General features: G+C 41.2%; 2 gene segments (V, D, J or C); one reads left to right on the top strand and one right to left on the bottom strand.

Annotated features, from left to right (window-relative positions):
- Positions 1–18665, bottom strand: part of LOC137348552 (Ig heavy chain C region, secreted form-like) — a 703592-nt gene that overhangs the window by 382288 nt on the left and 302639 nt on the right.
- LOC137348964 (Ig heavy chain C region, secreted form-like) lies at positions 1648–12862 on the top strand. The segment is given in 6 exon segments: positions 1648–1747; positions 1866–2249; positions 7694–7990; positions 8564–8881; positions 11658–11966; positions 12452–12862. Coding segments are annotated over 6 exon segments (1743 nt in total).

The following is an 18665-nucleotide window of genomic DNA, read 5'->3' on the forward strand; positions in this document are numbered from 1 at the left end:
CGGTCAGTAATGAGGAAACAGATCTTTGATTTACTGCACAGAACCCGCAGATGCTTCCGGTAAATAACATTGGGTCTTTGAGCCTCCCTGACTGCACACGGCTGGGTTCCTGCCAAATACTGTGTGGGGCAAATTAGCGTGAATATGAAAGGACAAAAACAGGATTTAACCACTTGAACATTAACTTATTCAGCAGTGATCTTACGAAGCTAAAAGAAAGCATTTTACGAGGTATCATATCTAAAGAATGTTTTTCTGTAAATTCAGTTATCATATTATGGTAAAATGGGAGCGCCAAATAATAAATTGACCAACGTGATCATTAAAAATAATTCTGGATAATTAAGATCATTTATTTAGTACTGCATGAAGTTCTCGAGAGAACATTTAATGACACCACCTCCTCCCCCCGCCACCACCCACCTCCCCCCCCCCCCACCGCCCCCCCCCCCCCCCCACCCCCCACCCGCCCCCAAACACACACACAGCGAAATGAGATATTGGGAATAACAAAATGAATAAATAGGTGGAATTGTCTTGAACCCGCTGCATTTCTTTGAATATTCTCACACTGCTGGGAATCACATTCAAACTAAATACTCCTTTATTGATAACAGCTGCATACTATACAGTTTAATTTATTATAATTTGAATTGCTTAACAAGCCCTTTCATTGCCAGGCTACCACTGGGTAGAGAATTTCCCAGTTTACGATCCGATTCCACAGCAAGTAAAGCGTCTATTCTTGTGATATTCAGTAGCACAGCGCTAAGTACTGATATATTGCGTTCCTGATACTAGTGTATGGTACACAGTCTTTCGCTAATAAAGTTAGCTGCAACGATTTGGAGCCGGGGGATAGATTTGCTCATAGCGATATCAGTTCGGATTCACTAACTCCTCTAGCTGATCTGAATTTTACATGTCACTCCTTAATTATCAGGCAAGCGGACTTCTTTTGCAAATAATTTTCAAAGGCTGGCTTAGGATCACAAAATCAGGAGCAATTTGTGAAATTCACAGAGAGAGAGAGAGAGAGAGAGAGAGAGAGTGAGAGACACTTGTATAATGTGAGGCGTTTATATTCACTCTGCTCCTAAATCATGTAACTACAGCCATTCACACTGCAAATAGAATCACTTTACTAATATCCCGCATTTAGTTGCACAAATTGATAACAATTCAAATTATCGGGGGTACTTTATTGATATAAATTGAAGGAATAGATCGACCGAGATGGATTAACATCTACTCGCAGTCACTTTAGACCCTGGTAACATAACTTAATCGAAGAGATTCACATGCCCTGTGAAGAGGTGAGGGAATAAAGTGATTTGATTCGCAGCCCACAATGCAATTATTTATTATTGAACAAATATTCAACTGCAATATCTCCATTTACGACCAAGTAACACATTGCACTGAAATCATACCGTCATATGCGTATCCACGGATACAGATGAAAAGTCACATTTAATAATATCCCAATGTAATGATATGAGTCCATTCTGTTAGTGATGTGGAAGGTGGGACGTGGATCCAGTAACCGCCTCTATCAGGGAACCTATAGGCGGCCCCTGTAACCTCGCCCCTTCTGCCGGGTATTTAAATGCCGGTCACTGGGACCGCAATGGAGCAGTCCGGGAGCGGGTTTGCTCAGTGAGTTCTTACCAGAACCATTTTCCCCGAATTGTCAGAAGGATGAGGTCGGCGATTTCTCTCAGTCTGTTACTTGTTTTCTTGTCCTGTGAGTCGTTTTTATTGTCCGAGTCTCTCACTGTTACCGTCTCAGTGTTAGTCTCTCTCTGGAATGTTACAGAGACAGGAATCATTTCACCAGGATTAATCCTCGGGGTTTTTGATAGTTTTTACAGGTGTCCATTCGGATATCGTGTTGACTCAGCCAGAGGCAGAGACGGGGAAACCCGGCGGCTCCCTCAGACTGACCTGTAAAACCAGCGGGTTTGATCTTGGCAGCCATTGGATCTGCTGGGTCCGACAGGTTCCCGGGCAGGAGCTGGAGTGGTTGGTTGGCTACTATGGTTTGTTCAGCAGCTTCTACGCCCCAGGGATTAAAGATCGATTTACTGCGTCCAAAGACACTTCAAACAACATCTTCACTTTGGACATGAAGAACCTGAAGACAGAAGACACCGCCATCTATTTCTGTGTAAGACAGTACTCCGGGGGTGCTGGGCCGTACGACCTGGGCTACTGGGGACAAGGGACCAGGGTGACGGTGACTGCAGGTAAGAAACATGCATTTATTCAGTAACTGTTTTATTTGTGCTTTTCTTTTATATTTCAATTTATTTTAATGATACATTCGTTCACTGAAATGTGGGCTCAATGCATTCTATATTGAGAGTTGTTGCAATGCTTTGTGATTTTACTGGAAAGAGATTAGAGATTTGAATGGCTTCTCCACAAACGGTGCTGTTGAGGGATTCAGTTACTGTTTGTGATTTGGTGTTTATTTGCTGATGAGACTGTGTGTTTGGGGTACTTTAAATACCCAACTGTTGTGAAACTGTTGGACGCTTCTGCAATGTTTAATCTTGCTGACATCTAGTTGCTGCAGGTTTTCTGATCGAACACAAACAATAAGTGTTTAAATATGTTCGAAATAAGATTCTCGGCAGAAAGCTTCAGCAGTCAAAATAGCCTGATGATATTTCGATCTATTTTTATTTGTGGTAATTAAATTGTCATCTATCAATCTACTGCTCACGAACGCTCATATGTAATACAAGATTTGATATAATTAAGAACTACATAAGTAACAAACTTGCAGATTTACCTTAGTATAATCTCACTTATTAAAATGTTGTGATATCAGCCAATATCAATGAAATATGCTATAGTATCAACGTTAATTTATTAGACATGTTCTCTGTACTAACAGTTCTGCTACCATCATGTTATACATTGAGCAACTTCAGTAACTAACTTGTTCCAAGACAGCCCGGCTCGATGGATTTTGTCGTGAGATCTTTTGCAATGTTTCATTGGAATCGTTTGAAATTTTTTGTATAATTAAGCTGCTTGTCCATGAAATGTACTGTGGCAGGATTCAGTCCGTCAGTGATGTGATTTGGTGTTTATCTGCTGAAGAGAGTGTGTTACTTTAAATAAGTAAAATTTGTGAAACAGTTTGGCATTTCTGCATTGTTTAATCTCGAGGGGCTGCAGGTTTTCCAATTGAATGGAAACATTCTACGTGTTTAAAACTGTTTGAAAGCCGATTGTAGCCGGAAAACTGGCAGGTTTCCGAAATGAGAAAAAGCATTCAAAGATATTTCAAGGTATTTTTTTTAAAACAATTTACGTGCTAATTGCAGATTAAACTATTAAGCCATAGTTTGCAACGTTCATTCAGTACGTGAAATGTTACTGCAATTACAAACTGCATAATTAGCAAGTTTACAGATTGAAGAGTAAAGTTAATGTAATTCAAACAATTATAATGTGACAATATCTCCTCTTATAAACCAAATATGCTTCAGTATAAACATCGATTCATTATTTATTAATCGCCTTTCACAATTCTGGTATGCCACGTGCACAATTATTGTGACCAGAAAATGTTATGGGCTGGAGACAATTTTTAATTATGCTTGAAATTATTTCAATAAGCATACTTATTCCAGTGCTGTGTTCTGTTAAGTTTGATAAGTGGTTTTGAATTAATTGTTACATTCCTGATTAAAACAGGTGAATTACAGCTTGTATTTACTTACAACGTCAATAGGCGTTGTAAATTGCAGTTTCTCAATGTAATATATCTGTCTGGTTATTACATTCTTTGCGTGCAGCCCAAACCATGTTCTTCCTTCAATGTCATTGTTGTTGGATAGTGAGATAATTATCACTAATCTAATATTAACTATTTCCTAATACAAGAAGTCGCTGGCTGTTAAAGAATTGTTCATATGATTTTATTCAAATTGAAGAAACTTGCAGACTGCGTAAGATGAGAGCCAAATAAATAACACGTTGAAATTTAAGCAGATTCAATTAATTACAAAAGGTTGATGTTAGTTTTGAATTCAATAACAGCACCTGTTAATTAGGATATAATTAAAGGCAATGAACAGGTTATACCTGATAGTTATTCTTCATGCTTATTAAATATTAAAGTGATCAGAAAAATCTCGGCTACATTTGCTCATTAAGTTTCAAATGTCGCAGATGATCTGATGAACTGTTCTCGTCCACCTTTACAGTGATCATTTAGGAGCTTCTTTCAATAAAAAAAACACAATATATTTAACCATTAATTTACAGGGATTGTGTGAACCACGAGAGTGAAATATAAAAACATTGTGTGATTAAATAGTGGCAGCACAGTTACTGATCGCAAAATGCTCGGGTGTTTTTGATTTTTTTTCTTATATGGTTAAGATTTATGACAATATTTAAACACGAGAGTCCTGTTTTCACAAACAGGCGATGTTACAGCCCATGGTCAGTTCGTCACCCCGGCCAGGCCTGGAACTATTTAAAGTATTCCACTCCTACATCTATCGTGTGAAATACTTGCTGAGAATAGACCGAGTTTGATATATCAACTCATTCAGATACATGTGTAGTTTACAAGTTTGCAGAGAGAAAACAGGGTGGGACTAGAAATTATAGTTCATTTCAAATTATTGAACTGTGGTTCGATTTAAGTAAAAGTAATATATTTGTCTGAATGTTTTCATCTATCAATATGACGTTTATTATTTAATATTGATTAAGTGTCATAATAATTTAATTAAAACCCTATTATTTCACAAGGTTCCAGGCAGAAACTAGTCTTGAATTAATATTAACTAATGATTAAATATCAGCTAACATGAATATTAACCGAGAATATAATAGTGTTCATTAATTAAACATAAATGACCTCCCACAATTCAGTAGTATATTTACCTGTATTCCAATGAGTGCAAAATCTCAAGGGTCAGAGAGAAATTTGAATTATGTCTGAAAACGATTTAGAGAACAATACATTTCTTACTCAGCTGCACTCAGTTCGAAATGGTGTCACCACAGATTTTAATGAATTAACTGTGTGTATTGGTTCAATTTTTTTGGAACACTTAATGATAAAATTGTGTCAAACCAAGTGGATAATCGGTTTGTAAGGTAAATGTCTCCTGATTTTCTAAATTTTTACTCTGTCACTGAGCTGCTGTTAAGGACATCAAATTTTCCTGAAAGTGAATTGTTTTGATGTACTCATTTTAAGGGAAACTATGTCTTTCATGTTTTTAAGATTGCGAACAGACAGGGAGAAACAGTTGGAAGTCGAAGGGAGCTTTCGAAATGACTTTCAGTTAAATTTCAAAGAGCTTACAGACTTGCAGTGGTCACACTTTGACAGTTGATAAATTAGAATCAAGCAGCTTCATTGAAATTGACAGATTGAATAGCCTGGACTTGAGGGCATGTCCTACGAAGAAAGATTGAGGGTGCTAGGGCTTTTCTCATTGGAGCGAAGAAGGATGAGAGGTGACTTGATAGAGGGGTACAAGATGATGAGAGGCATAGAGAGAGTGGATAGCCACAGACTTTTTCCCAGGGTGGAAAGGGCTATCACCAGGGGGCATAATTGGAGGAAGGTTTCGGGGAGATGTCAGAGGTAGGTTCTTTACACAGAGAGTGGTGGGTGCGTGGATTGCGCTGCCAGCGGTGGTAGTAGAAGCAAATACATTAGGGCATTTAAGCGACTCTTGGATAGGTACATGGATGATAATAGAATGAAAGGTAGGTAGTTAGTTTGATCTTAAAGTAGGGTGGTCACAAAGCTTAATTCTTTCCAATCAGAAAAGCGTTAGTTCACCGTTTCCTTCTGCTTCCTATACCTTGGCAGGTTACCACCATCCCTTTAATCCATGCACTTCTATTTTCCGAATGTTCTCTTATGTATTATGTTTTCTAATGCCATTTGAAAGCTCATATGTCCAACTTTTGCGCCACCATCATCGACAATCTCTCGGTGAGCGAGCTTTCAATATCCGACCAATAAGCCTCAAGTGTTTGCATTATCCACAGAAACCAGAGATGAGAGTTGACTATGTCAGCAATAAACACTTCATTATTTTTTGTCCTTCCTTGCATGGAACCCAATGATATTCACTCGATGTATAATGTGTAAGTGATGTCAATATCAGATATTTATAGAAGAAACCTGTCCTGATGTTCACATTATGGTCGGTGCAAGCAGCAAGAAGATAGGAATATGGGATTAGTGTAGGATTAGTGTAAACGGGTGGTCGATGGTCGGCACAGACTCGGTGGGCCGAAGGGCCTGTTTCAGTGCTGTATCTCTAAACTAAACTAAAAAAGAGGTGTCTGTAACGACACAGTCAGCAACACCAGTTCTCACTGGTGAGAGATGTCAAGATATTTGCAAAATTGACTGGAACATTTGCAGAACATCAATCCAAATGTCTGATCTTTAGGAATCGGATTTGATTCGGATTATTAAAGTATTTAGAGGTAGAAACAAACTCGGGAGAGATCCATTCAGTAAAATAAGATAGAATACCAATCACAATCCTCAAGTACTGAGAAGGAAAGTGATAGCATAGAGTCAGTGCCGAGTCATCGGAAGCTTTACTTCCAGAAACTAGGTTGTGTAAAAACTCCTCTCTGAGATCTGTGTCCTAAAAGATTCTGTCCACATTTTAAAGAAAACTTCAACTATTTATTGTAAAAGATCTTTATTGTCGAGGGGACGTAGAAGTTGAAAATGAAGTCTGGTAGAGGTGTTTTGAATAATGAATGGTTTTATACAGAAATACAGAAACCAATTTCCCCAGATCAATGAGTTGGTCTGTAGAGGGCACTGATTTAAAATCAGCATCAAAAGAATGAAGGAAGAGGGTATGAATCTACTTTTCTACACAGGGGGTTGTTAGGATCTGGGATGTCCTATCAGAAAGAGGGTTGTAAACAGAATCTAAAATAGCTGGATAAAATGGAATTTTTGAAAAGAAGATTAGGAGTTGGAAATCTGTGGGATCGCTGGAGTGATCTTTCACAGGCCTGATGGACCGAATGGCCTCCTTCACTGCTATCATTTCCATTATTTTACAGTCTGGGGACATTAATAACCCAAAGAAGCTCAAATGCCACTGTAGGTTTTTATTGGAAAATAGTTGAATTACTTTGCCCGATAGTCAGGTTTCAAGTTCGAAGCTCATTTTAAAGCACGCATTGCGATGGCACTTTGTAAAATTAGTCACTATTTTTTAGGGGAATTGTGTTGGGGAAGAGATGGAGGGGTGGGGAAACACAGCAGTCTATTTGCAGAGAGCAAATTTCCAAAAACTGCAATTAATAAAAGTCGAGTGTTCTTTTTTGGACAAAAGGATGCTGGTTTTGGAATAAATACTGACCGAAATGGTGGGAAATTTCTACTTCCAGTTTAATCCAATGAAAGATACTTTATTGAGATGACTTCAAAAGGCTCTTCATTTTGTAATGTGACAGGTCCTGAAAGAGAGGTGTGTTCCTGACCAGGGGACCCGACAGGTGATGATCAGCAAATTATGGAAATGCTAGAAACTCAAATGCGGATGAAGGTTTTAAGCAGAAAATATTGGAATCAGTTTCTAGCTGGAGTTAAATTCCGAGTTGTCTGGTTATTTAATAAGCATGAATCACAGTCTAACTTGTTCAATCTGCCATTCTTTCCCAGCGACACCGTCTCCCCCAACCCTTTATGGCCTGTGCTCCTGTGAACAACCCAACTCCGGCGGCTCCGTGGCCTACGGCTGTTTGGCGATGGACTACATCCCCGAAATCACCAGCGTTTCCTGGAAGAAAGATCAAGAGCTAATCACCACTGGATTAAAGACTTACCCGTCAGTGCTGAACAAGAAGGGAACCTACACCCTGAGCAGCCAGTTAACCATCACCGAGTCAGAGGTGGGAAGCAGCAAAATCTACTGCGAGGTTCGACGTGGAGAGTCAGTCTGGATCAAAGAAATTCCAGGTTAGTGTTGTGAAAACTGTGAAAAACAGAAAAGCTATCGTTATCTTGTGTATAGCTTTGGCTATATCACATTTAGAGTACAGTGCACAGTTCTGAAACCTGGGAACCCCAGTTAGTTTAGTTTATGTTTAGTTTAGAGATACAGCACTGAAACAGGCCCTTCGGCCCACCGAGTCTGTGCCGACCATCAACCACCCGTTTACACTAATCCTACACTAATCCCATATTCCTATCACATCCCCACCTATCCCTATATATTTCCCTACCACCTACCTATACGAGGGGCAATTTCTAATGGCCAATTTACCTATCAACCTGCAAGTCTTTGGCATGTGGGAGGAAACCGGAGCACCCGGAGGAAACCCACGCAGACACAGGGAGAACTTGCAAACTCCACACAGGCAGTACCCGGAATTGAACCCGGGTCGCTGGAGCTGTGAGGCTGCGGTGCTAACCACTGCGCCACTGTGCCACCCCGTGTCTGCTTGACAGCAAAGAACCTGTTAAAATATAAGGACAGTTTGCATTCGTTGTTACTTTCTTCTAGAAATGTCTAGCATGTTTTTCTTGAAGATTGTCAAGGTGACATCGTCCATCCAACTGTTACCCTCACCCAGATTTCCAGTGAAGAAATCAGAAGCAGCAGATTTGCAACTGTCGTGTGTTCAATCATCGATTTCCATCCAGAGTCATTAACCGTGAGTTGGTTGAAGGATGGACAACCCATGGATTCGGGCTTCGTCACCTCTGCCGCTTGTGAGGTGAACGGGAACTTCTCGGCGACCAGTCGGCTGACAGTCCCCGCTGGGGAATGGTTCAACAACACGGTCTATACCTGCCAGGTCTCCCATCAAGGGGTCACCCAAAGCCGAAACATCACCGGATCTCAGGGTAAGAGATGCAATCCCACGTCGCTCCAGATCATACAGTGCTCCGACGATAACCAAATTCAAAGATTTATTTGAATTAGTACAAAGCACTGAATATTTTTCCAATTTGCCATCGTGCAGTTGTATGCCTCATTCCACTGTGAGTGCTGAATTAGGATTGCTCACGGTTCAACATGTCATCACATCACCAAAGAATGTTTCCCTCTTCTGTGATGTCATATAGCGAGTGAGGTGGCCTTGATATCAGGTTGATCCTGAGTTGGCCGATCATATTCGGAGCGGCAATAGGTGTCTGGAACACTTCACTGTTCACAACCTCGGGATCGGTTGCCAGAAAGAGCATCTTCTCTATTTAGAAAACTGTGTTCAATTCTGGACTCATGAGCTCAAGAAGAACATATTGGCAGTGGGAGTGATGCAACACAAATTGATTAGAATTATAACGTGACTGAACGGGTTAAATTAAGAGGACAGGTTTCACAGGCCAAACTGGTATTCCTTTGTGTATAGAAGATTGAAGGGTGTTTAAGATGTTTCCTGGAATTAATGGAATCGATGGAGAAAATATTTCCTCTGTCGGTGGTCTCCAGAACAAGGGTGCATAACCTTCAAATTAGACCAAGATTACTCGGGGATGAAGTCAGGAAAGCTATTCACACAGTGGGTAGTGGAAATCTGGAATTCTCTCCCTCAACTCACTCTTGAAGTTTGGCATGAATTGAAAATTTTCATGTTGAAATTGATAAATTGAAGTGAGGCAGGGGTATTAAGAGATACATAGGGGCCGGGTGAATTACATCCCAGGTTGTTAAAGGAGGCCAGGGAGGAAATAACGGATGCGCTGAGGATCATTTTCAACTCCTCACTAGAGACAGGAGAGGTGCCATACGATTAGATGTCTGGGAACATTGTACAATTTTTCAAAAAGGGTGTGAGGGATGTTCCAAATAATTATAGGTCGGTCAGTCTGACCACGGTGGTGGGTCAATTGTTAGAAGATGTACTGAGGAGCAGGAGAAACTGCCACTTAGAAAGACACAGATTAATTAGGGATAGTCAGCATGGATGTTTTAAGGGAAGGGCATGTCTTTCTAACTTAATTGAGTTTTTTGAGGAAGTAACAAGAAAGATTGATGAGGGTAATGCAGTAGATCTGGTCTACATGGACTTTAGTAAGGTATTTGACAAGGTCCCACATGGCAGACTGCTCAGTAAAATGAAAGCCCGTGGGATGCAGGGGAATATGTCAGGTTGGATCCAGAATTGTCTCAGAGCCAGTAAACAAAGGGTATTGACCGACGGATGCTTTTGTGAATGGAAAGCTGTTTCCAGTGGTGTTCCACAGGGTTCAGTTGTGGGTCCCTTCCTGTTCGTGACATGTATTCATGATTTGGACTTAACTGTGGGAGGCATTATTGGGAAATTTTCTGCTGACACAAAAATTGCCCATGTCGTTGATAGTGAAGAGGATAGCTGTAGACTGCAAAATTGTATGAACGGTTCAATTGAGTGGACAGAAAAGTGGCAGATGGCATTCAATCCAGAAAAGTGTGAGGTAATGCATTTGGGGAGGGCAAATAAAGCAAGGGAGTACACAATAAACGGGAGGATATTGAGAGGGGTAGAAAAAGTGAGAGACCTTGGAGTACATATCCATAGGTTCCAGAAGGTGGCAGGACAGGTAGATAGAGTGGTGAAGAAGGCACATGGAATACTTTCCTTTATTGGCCGAGATATGAAAATCAAATACAGGGATGTAATTCTTGAACTGTATAAAATACTGGTTAGGCCACAGTTGGAATATTGCGTGCAGTTCTGGTGACCACATTACAGAAAGGACATAATTGCTCTGGAGTGAGTACAGAGGAGATTTACAAGAATGTTGTCAGGGCTCGAAAGTTGCAGCTATGAGGAAAGGTTGGATAGGCTAGGGTTGTTTTCCTTAGAACGGAGGAGGCTGAGGGGTGGCTTAATAGAGGAGTCATAGAGATATATTGCACAGAAACGGTCCATTCGGCCCATCGTATCTGTGCCGGCCATCACGCACCTAACTATTCTAATCCCATTTTCCAACGTTTGGTCCGCAGCCTTGTACAAAATTATGAAGGGTCCAGATAGAGTAGACAGGAAGGACCTGTTTCGCCTAGTGGAGAGGTCAATTATCAGGGGAACACAGATTTAAGTCGATTTCTAGAAGGTTTCGAAGGGAGATGAAGAAAAACGTTTTCACGCAGAGGGTGGTGGGTGTCTGGAATTCAGTACCAGGAACGGTGGTGGAGGCACAGACCTTCAATTTGTTCAAAAGGTATCTGGACATGCATCTGAAGTGCTGTCATCGGCAAGGCTATGGACCAAACCCTGGAAGGTGGGATTAGCTTGGCCTCCTTCTAAGCAGTAATTTTTCTATGGTTCTATGGTAGACTGTATTAAGATACAGATGAGCCATTGTCTACTGATTGGCAGAACAGGCTCGAGGGGCTGAATGGCCAACTCTTTTTCCTTTGGCTTTATGATTGCCCTCTGGTCAGATCGCCCTCTGTCGCCTACTTGCTTCAAAGTCCATTACAGGCTTCTTAGGGTGCAAGCACACAGTATATGTTATAGAATCTCCCGGAAGCTTTTCAGGTTGTTGTCCTTCCAATAAGTGATATTATTTAAGCAACAGTTTGAGGTCGATATCTCGAAGTTGATTTATTCTCCTCGAGACAGTGAAGGCTGAATATTGGTGTCTGATTCTGAAGATGAATCTTTGTTTGACTTTCATATCTGTTTTACAGTTCCTTGTTCCTGCAATGATCCAGTAATTAAACTACTGCCACCATCAATAGAACAGGTCTTACTGGAGGCGACGGTGACCTTAACCTGCGTCGTGTCTAATGCTCCTTATGGCGTCAACGTGTCCTGGACCCAAGAAAAGAAGCCTTTGAAATCAAAGATTGCCGTGCAACCCGGAGAGGATCCCGACAGCGTGATCAGCACCGTAAACATCTCGACGCAAGACTGGCTGAGTGGGGCTGAGTTCTACTGTGTGGTGAGCCATCAGGATCTGCCGACTCCTCTCAGAGATTCCATCCACAAGGAAAAAGGTGAGCAGTGAGATTGAAGCAGTAAGTGCGAGGTTGTGTTTATTTCCGGTGTTTGTGCAAGGCCCAATTCAACCTATTAAATGGTTGAATGGATTACTCTGATAATTTAATTGTAATTCACTAACGAACCTCTCTGGAACCATCGGTGATGCATTTAAGGGGATGCTAGATAGGTAGATGATGGAGAAAGGAATAGAAGGAGATGTAGTAAGGTGGGAGGAGGTTCGTGTGCAGCATAAACACCAGCAGAGGCTCGTTGGGCCAAATGGCCTGTTCCTGTGTTGTAAATGCTATGTAATTTTCCATTCCGATCCTTTTAAGTTCTCAGAGAGGGGGATTGCACCCGCCTCTGCTCCGGGTTGGAAAAGAGGCCAGGCCCCAGAGGGGAAAAGGAAAACCTTTAAAATTTCTCTCACATCTAACCCCCGGTTTCATTGTATCTGGGATTCTCCATTTTATTGATATTTATTTTACTTTTTCTGCAGTTAAAGATATTCGAGAACCGTCCGTGTCTGTCCTCCTGCCCCCGGCAGAAGATGTCTCCGCTCAGAGGTTCCTCTACCTCACCTGCTTAGTGAGAGGTTTCTCCCCCCGAGAGATCTTCGTCAAGTGGACCATCAATGACAAGTCGGTGAATCCCGGAAACTACAAGAACACCGAGGTGATGGCGGAGAACGACAATAGCTCCTTCTTCATCTACAGCCTGTTATCCATTGCAGCGGAGGAGTGGGCCAGCGGCGCTTCTTACTCCTGTGTGGTGGGACATGAAGTGATCCCCTTGAAGATCATCAACAGAACAGTTAATAAATCCAGTGGTAAACCGAGTTTTGTGAACATTTCCCTTGCACTGTTGGACACTGTCAATTTATGTTAATGAGAATCTCTCGATTGCATTTTAATTCTTACATAAAAATCAATAAAGATCTTTTCTTTCAATCACGATTTAAATACACAACCGCTCAATTAATTTTGCTTACCACATTTTCTAAGTGTAGCTCTATTGACTTAAATAAAGATTTTGCTGGTCTTGGGCCCAAGTCTTGCAGAACCGTGCTCCCAGCTCAGATACACCACAGATTGTTGACAAAGAAAAGATGATTCGTTACAGGATTCTGCAGCTTTGCTGCCTTCTATTGGGAGAGGTCGGGGTGCAGGCGGGGGGTGGGGAGGGGGGAGGTTTCGCTGGAGTTGTGGAATGTGAAATGTTCTTTTTTCTAACAAATGCAGTGCATTTAGAGGTCGCTGTTCCTTCTTCTCGTGTTTTCCATCCCTTCAGAATTTGTGTCAGTTTTAAGTTGCAGCATCGCACCCACTAGGAGCTGAAATGAGGGCCACACACGAATACAAACTATACCGAAAATCCCCCACCAGAAAGAGGGGAAAGGGCAATTTATCACCCACTGTATCACCACTTCCTAAACAGAGACACGAAAAGGACAATTGTTAATCCACTGTAACTCCACTTCTCCAATAGAGAGAGGGCAAAGACATTTGTCAATCGACTGCAATCCCTTCCTGGAATTCCTCCAACAGATATAGCAGCAAGGGCATTTGTAACCCACTATATTCCCACTCCCCCGGCAGAGGTTTGGATGGCAACTGCTCTCTAATACATAGGCTCAATTGCTTTTAGTGCAACGTCAGCTTCCAGCTCACTGTGCGAAGATTTTAAACTTTCTACACGAAAATCATATTGTAAACTACACATGTGTGCAACATATTCTCTTTAAAGGTTCCCCTGTTAACCTTATTCGAAGAGATTGAATTCTAATAGTCCAAATCTAACTGGTGATAGAATCCTCCTCTATATTCTTTTACTCTTGTGTTCCTGACGATTCCGAGGTCCTTCAGTTGCATTCAGCTGATGTCATATTCCATCTCGCACAGAATACATTTATACACAGAACGGCGAAGAATATTCTCTACAACACACACGGTCAAGGCCAGACCCGGTTATTGGTTCTCTGTGGAACTTTGAAAAAGAACAAAAATGTACAGGCACACGGACACAAACACACACATAAACATGCTCACATGCACAACCACACACATGCACCTGCATAGACGAACAGAACCAAACACAGATATAAATGCACCCACAGTCAAAGCCACAAACATAAACATAAAAACACACCTAAGTGCAGTCTCACTTACACAGAAACATAGACCTAAAAACACACACCAGGATTCACATTAATACACACACATGGACGCACATACTCGCACATTAACAGACTCGTACACGTACTCACAAACACAGAGATAAATAGAGACATGAACACACCCTCACACACAAACAAACACCAACATTAATATACTGCCACACAAACACATGGATGCACAAACACGCATATAAACACATACAGTAGCACACATACACATAATCACACATTAACGCACGCAATAATACATTAACGTAGACATCAACGCAAAAATACACAAGTTATCACAATTATGTAGGCACATCACACATAAACAGACACATTAACACACCTACGTACACAGTCATTGACACATAAACACACATTAACGTAAAAGGACCCATAAACACATTCGCCAAAACAGAAGTACAGGTGAATAAGCTGATGGGGACACAAATACACACATTACCAAATATTAACACGCTCATACACACACATGGACAAATAGACACAACACAGCCACAGGCGGTCAATTGAATACACACATCAATGAACATTGGCACACTAACAGACATTAACCTACTTGGACACATACACACAGCCATCAAGATATAAACAAACACATTAATACACTCGATTTTGAGTATACAAACAAACAAATAAACACACTCATTCACACTCACACAAACTCACATATGGAGACCCAAAGACAGAGTAATGCAAAGCAAGAGATACTCACATGCAGATTACTCTAAACCGCACAAACAAAAATGCCAGACTATAGATGAAAGTGGTATTCAAATGCACTATTTGAACAGACGCCATCTTTAACATTTTTCCTCATACATGGAGGACCTGCAATCTCAAAGACGCAATGTTTTCACTTAGAAACGGAGATAAATTAATGATCTACCGATCACTTTCACCACGAATAAACAAGTAAGATTGGAACACAAGCAAGATTGGAACTCACATCCGATCCCTTACCCAGCAACATTGACAATCTCCAAATAAGTAGCTATCAGAACCTATCTTCAAAATAATTGTTATCGATCGGTAAACCTCCCTCTATATCTCACCATGATAATCCCTAATGATAGAACAACATCGATCTAAACTAAAATAGCGCCTGACACTGAAGAAAAAAAATGACGTATTTTCCAACACGGCCTGGGCGAGGTTCATAAGGCAAGAATGCTGAGGAGTTAGTGACAGAGATAGATTGCTGAACATGATTAACTTATTAGATATGCATTGAAAATTAAATTAAAGAATAAAATAATGGCTGAAGGAAGAGAACTGCGAATGTAAAATAGCAATCTTATATTTAGGATTAATAAGCGATCTAAATATATTTCCTCCCCTACATCTCCATAGATTCATCAGACCACATCTGGATTGAAGACAATGAGGAAGAGAGCGGCAACATCTGGACAACCGCTTCCATATTCATCATCCTGTTCTTCCTGAACATTTTCTATAGTGCTGCCGTCACTCTGGTGAAGGTGGGAATATTTAATCCACTCACACTTCAATTTGACTGAAGCTGTTTGACAAGTCTCTAAATTTTTCGCAGATTAAAATAAACCTGCGAGATGAATTTCCCAGAACACCAAATCTCTGCTTCATTCTTTTATCCCTCTTTTACAGGTCAAGTGATAGCTTGAATTTCGGCCGCTCAGGATTTTCCTCATTTTTTAAAACATCTTTGCACTATGAAAAAATTTGCAGTAGTAAAATGCCTTCAATTTATGTTTCCGAATCTGTAGATGAGAAATTCGGAAGCACTGTTTCAGTTTTTCTGTTTGAAATGTATGATATAATCGTGGTTATAAAGTAAATATATCTTCGAGTTTCTGTTACAGTTTTGTAGACAGCTGGCAACTCGGACTGCATGTGTTCTGTTCTCAATGTGTCACGCAGTTGTTATTATTCAGTTTGAACCTTTTTAAAAATGGATTATTTTGAAAATTGTTAATAAATCTTGAACAGCAAATGGAATAAGTTGCACTTTGCTGCCTTCCTTTACCCAAGGCCCATCCACCAGCTCAATTTTTCCTGTTATACGTTTTCCCCATTCCTGACAGCTATTTTTCACCAGTCCTCTCTGGGTTGTGTTTAAATGTCCTCCGGTGAAAGCGACGCTGCGCCACGTCCCATCAGAATAAACACACCTTTTCCCCTGCTTGATTATGCCAATCCCCAGAGACATTATGATCGCAGAGCGACTAGGTTCACCTCACCGCCTTCTCTCATTTTATGGTCTGTCAGAGTCGCACGCCAGGTTACATAAAAGAGCAGCACTCTGCTCCATCACTGCCTGACATAGAACAGTATATGGAACATATGGTAGATATAGTGTATGTTCCATCAAACATTTTCAGGTAAGGCATGGCATGGATTAGATACAGAGTAAAACTTCCTCTACATTGTCCCATCAAACACTGCCAGGGCAGGCACGGGTCAGCTTAAATAAAAAGGAAAGCTCCCTCTGCACTGTGCCATAAAACACTGCCAAGCAGGTACAGTACGGGGAAGATGCAGATTCAATATCCCTCTACAAAGTCCCATCAACCACTGTGTACGGCACGGGTTAGATAAAGAGTAATGCTCCCTCTACACTTTCCCACTAATCACTGCCAGGGCAGGTAAAGCACAAGGTGACAGACACGTGGGGAAGCACAAATCCTGAGAAGCATTCCTAGAGACCGGTGCAAATGCAGCATCGAGCACAAACGCTGGCAATTATTCCAAGAGCCTGGGGTCCATCTGACACGCCAGGGAGCACAAACTAGAGGACTGATCCCAGAGCTTGAGGCCTATCTCATGCACCAGAGTGATTTACAAAGCCTGAAGCCTAAGTGACAAACAAGGAAGCAAAAGTGGCGGGATGATTCCCAGAGATTGGGGCCTAAATGACACAGGGGAGAGCATAAACTGTGGTAATGAACACTGCAGTCTGATCCTATCCAATACAGAGACTCTATCTTCACATTTTCTGTTTTGCACACAAACAGAAACTCTCCACCTGCTCTGTCAGATACAAACACACAATCCAATTTTCTGTTATGCACATGGCGACTCTCTGCCTCCACATTTTCTATTATACATGGCACCCCTGACGCTCCGTCACTAGTTTGCCTGCTGACCTTTCTCTCTGCTCTGCTCCAATCTCTCTGATACCATCTCCCTAAATTCACTGAACATCACCCCAGGGATCCTCTCTCCCTGCCCCAACTCCTCTGGTACCATCTCCCTGAACTCACTGATCAACACCACAGGGATACTCTCTCTCTGCCCTATTTCCTCTGGTGCCATCTCCATGATTTCACTGAACATCATCCCAGGGATCCTCTCTGCCAGCTAAATTCCGGCTGATGCCTTCTCCCTGACCTTACTGATCATCACAGCAGGGATCGTCTCTCCCTGTCAATTCTGTCTCATAACCATCTTCCCGAATTCACCGAACTCACCCCAGGATTCGCCAGTGACCGTCACACCTTCTCTTCCTGAGGTTTCACTCCATCCCATTCACCATCTCATCAGATTTTTCAGTGTCCCCCAGCCACGGGAACATTTCCAAAGGTTTCTGATTAGACCCGAGTAACTTCTGACATTTCCATTCTGAAGCAAAACCACATTTGCCAGAACAATTCTGCGAAGTTTAGTGATAGGTCGGAAGAGTGGACCGAATTTAAAGGTCAGAAAAGTGACTAAAAAAATGAGGTGGAAATTAGCATAGAAGAGAAAGCTCCCGAGAAATATAAAGCAGGTAGTAAGAGTTTCTATAATTATTTGAAAAGGAAAAGAGTAAAAAAAGTGAGCGTCGGTCCTCTGGAGAGTGAATCTGAGGAATTAATAATGGGAAACGAGGAAATGGCAAAAGCGTTGAACAGATATTTTTTGTCTGTCTTCAACATAGAAGACACACGTAACATCCGAGAAATGCTTCTAAATCAAGAGGTGAAAGGAAGGGAGGAACTTAAATCAATCACAATCACCAGGTAAAAGGTAGTGAGAAAACTATTGGGACTAAATGCTAACAGGTGCCCAGGACATGATGGACTTCAACCTGGGATCTTAAGTGTTTGTGGAGATAATAGATGCATTGGTTGTAATTTTCCTAAAATCCCTAGAGTCTCGAAATGTCTCATCAAATTGAAAAATAAAAAAATATATCCCCCCCTCCCCCATTCAACAAAATATATAGACAGAAAGCAGGCAACTACAGGTCAGTTAGCCGAACATCTGTCTTCGGGAAAATGCGAGAATATATCATTAAGGAAATAATAACAGAGCACTTAAAAACCTTAATGCAATCAGGAAGAGTCAAAAAGGCTTGTGAAAGGGAAATTGTGTTTATATATAATTTATTAGAGTTCTTTGAGGAAGTAACAAGCAACGTGGATAAAGGGAAACATATTGATGTGGTGTCCTTGGGTGACTAAAAGACGTTTTGTAAGGTGCCACATCAAAGGTGACTACACAAAATAGCAGCTCATCATGTAGGAGTAAAATATTATTGGTTGGCAAATTGGAAACAAGAGTAGGAATAAAC

This window comes from Heterodontus francisci, chromosome 34, assembly GCF_036365525.1.
Source record: "Heterodontus francisci isolate sHetFra1 chromosome 34, sHetFra1.hap1, whole genome shotgun sequence".
Lineage (NCBI taxonomy): Eukaryota > Metazoa > Chordata > Chondrichthyes > Heterodontiformes > Heterodontidae > Heterodontus > Heterodontus francisci.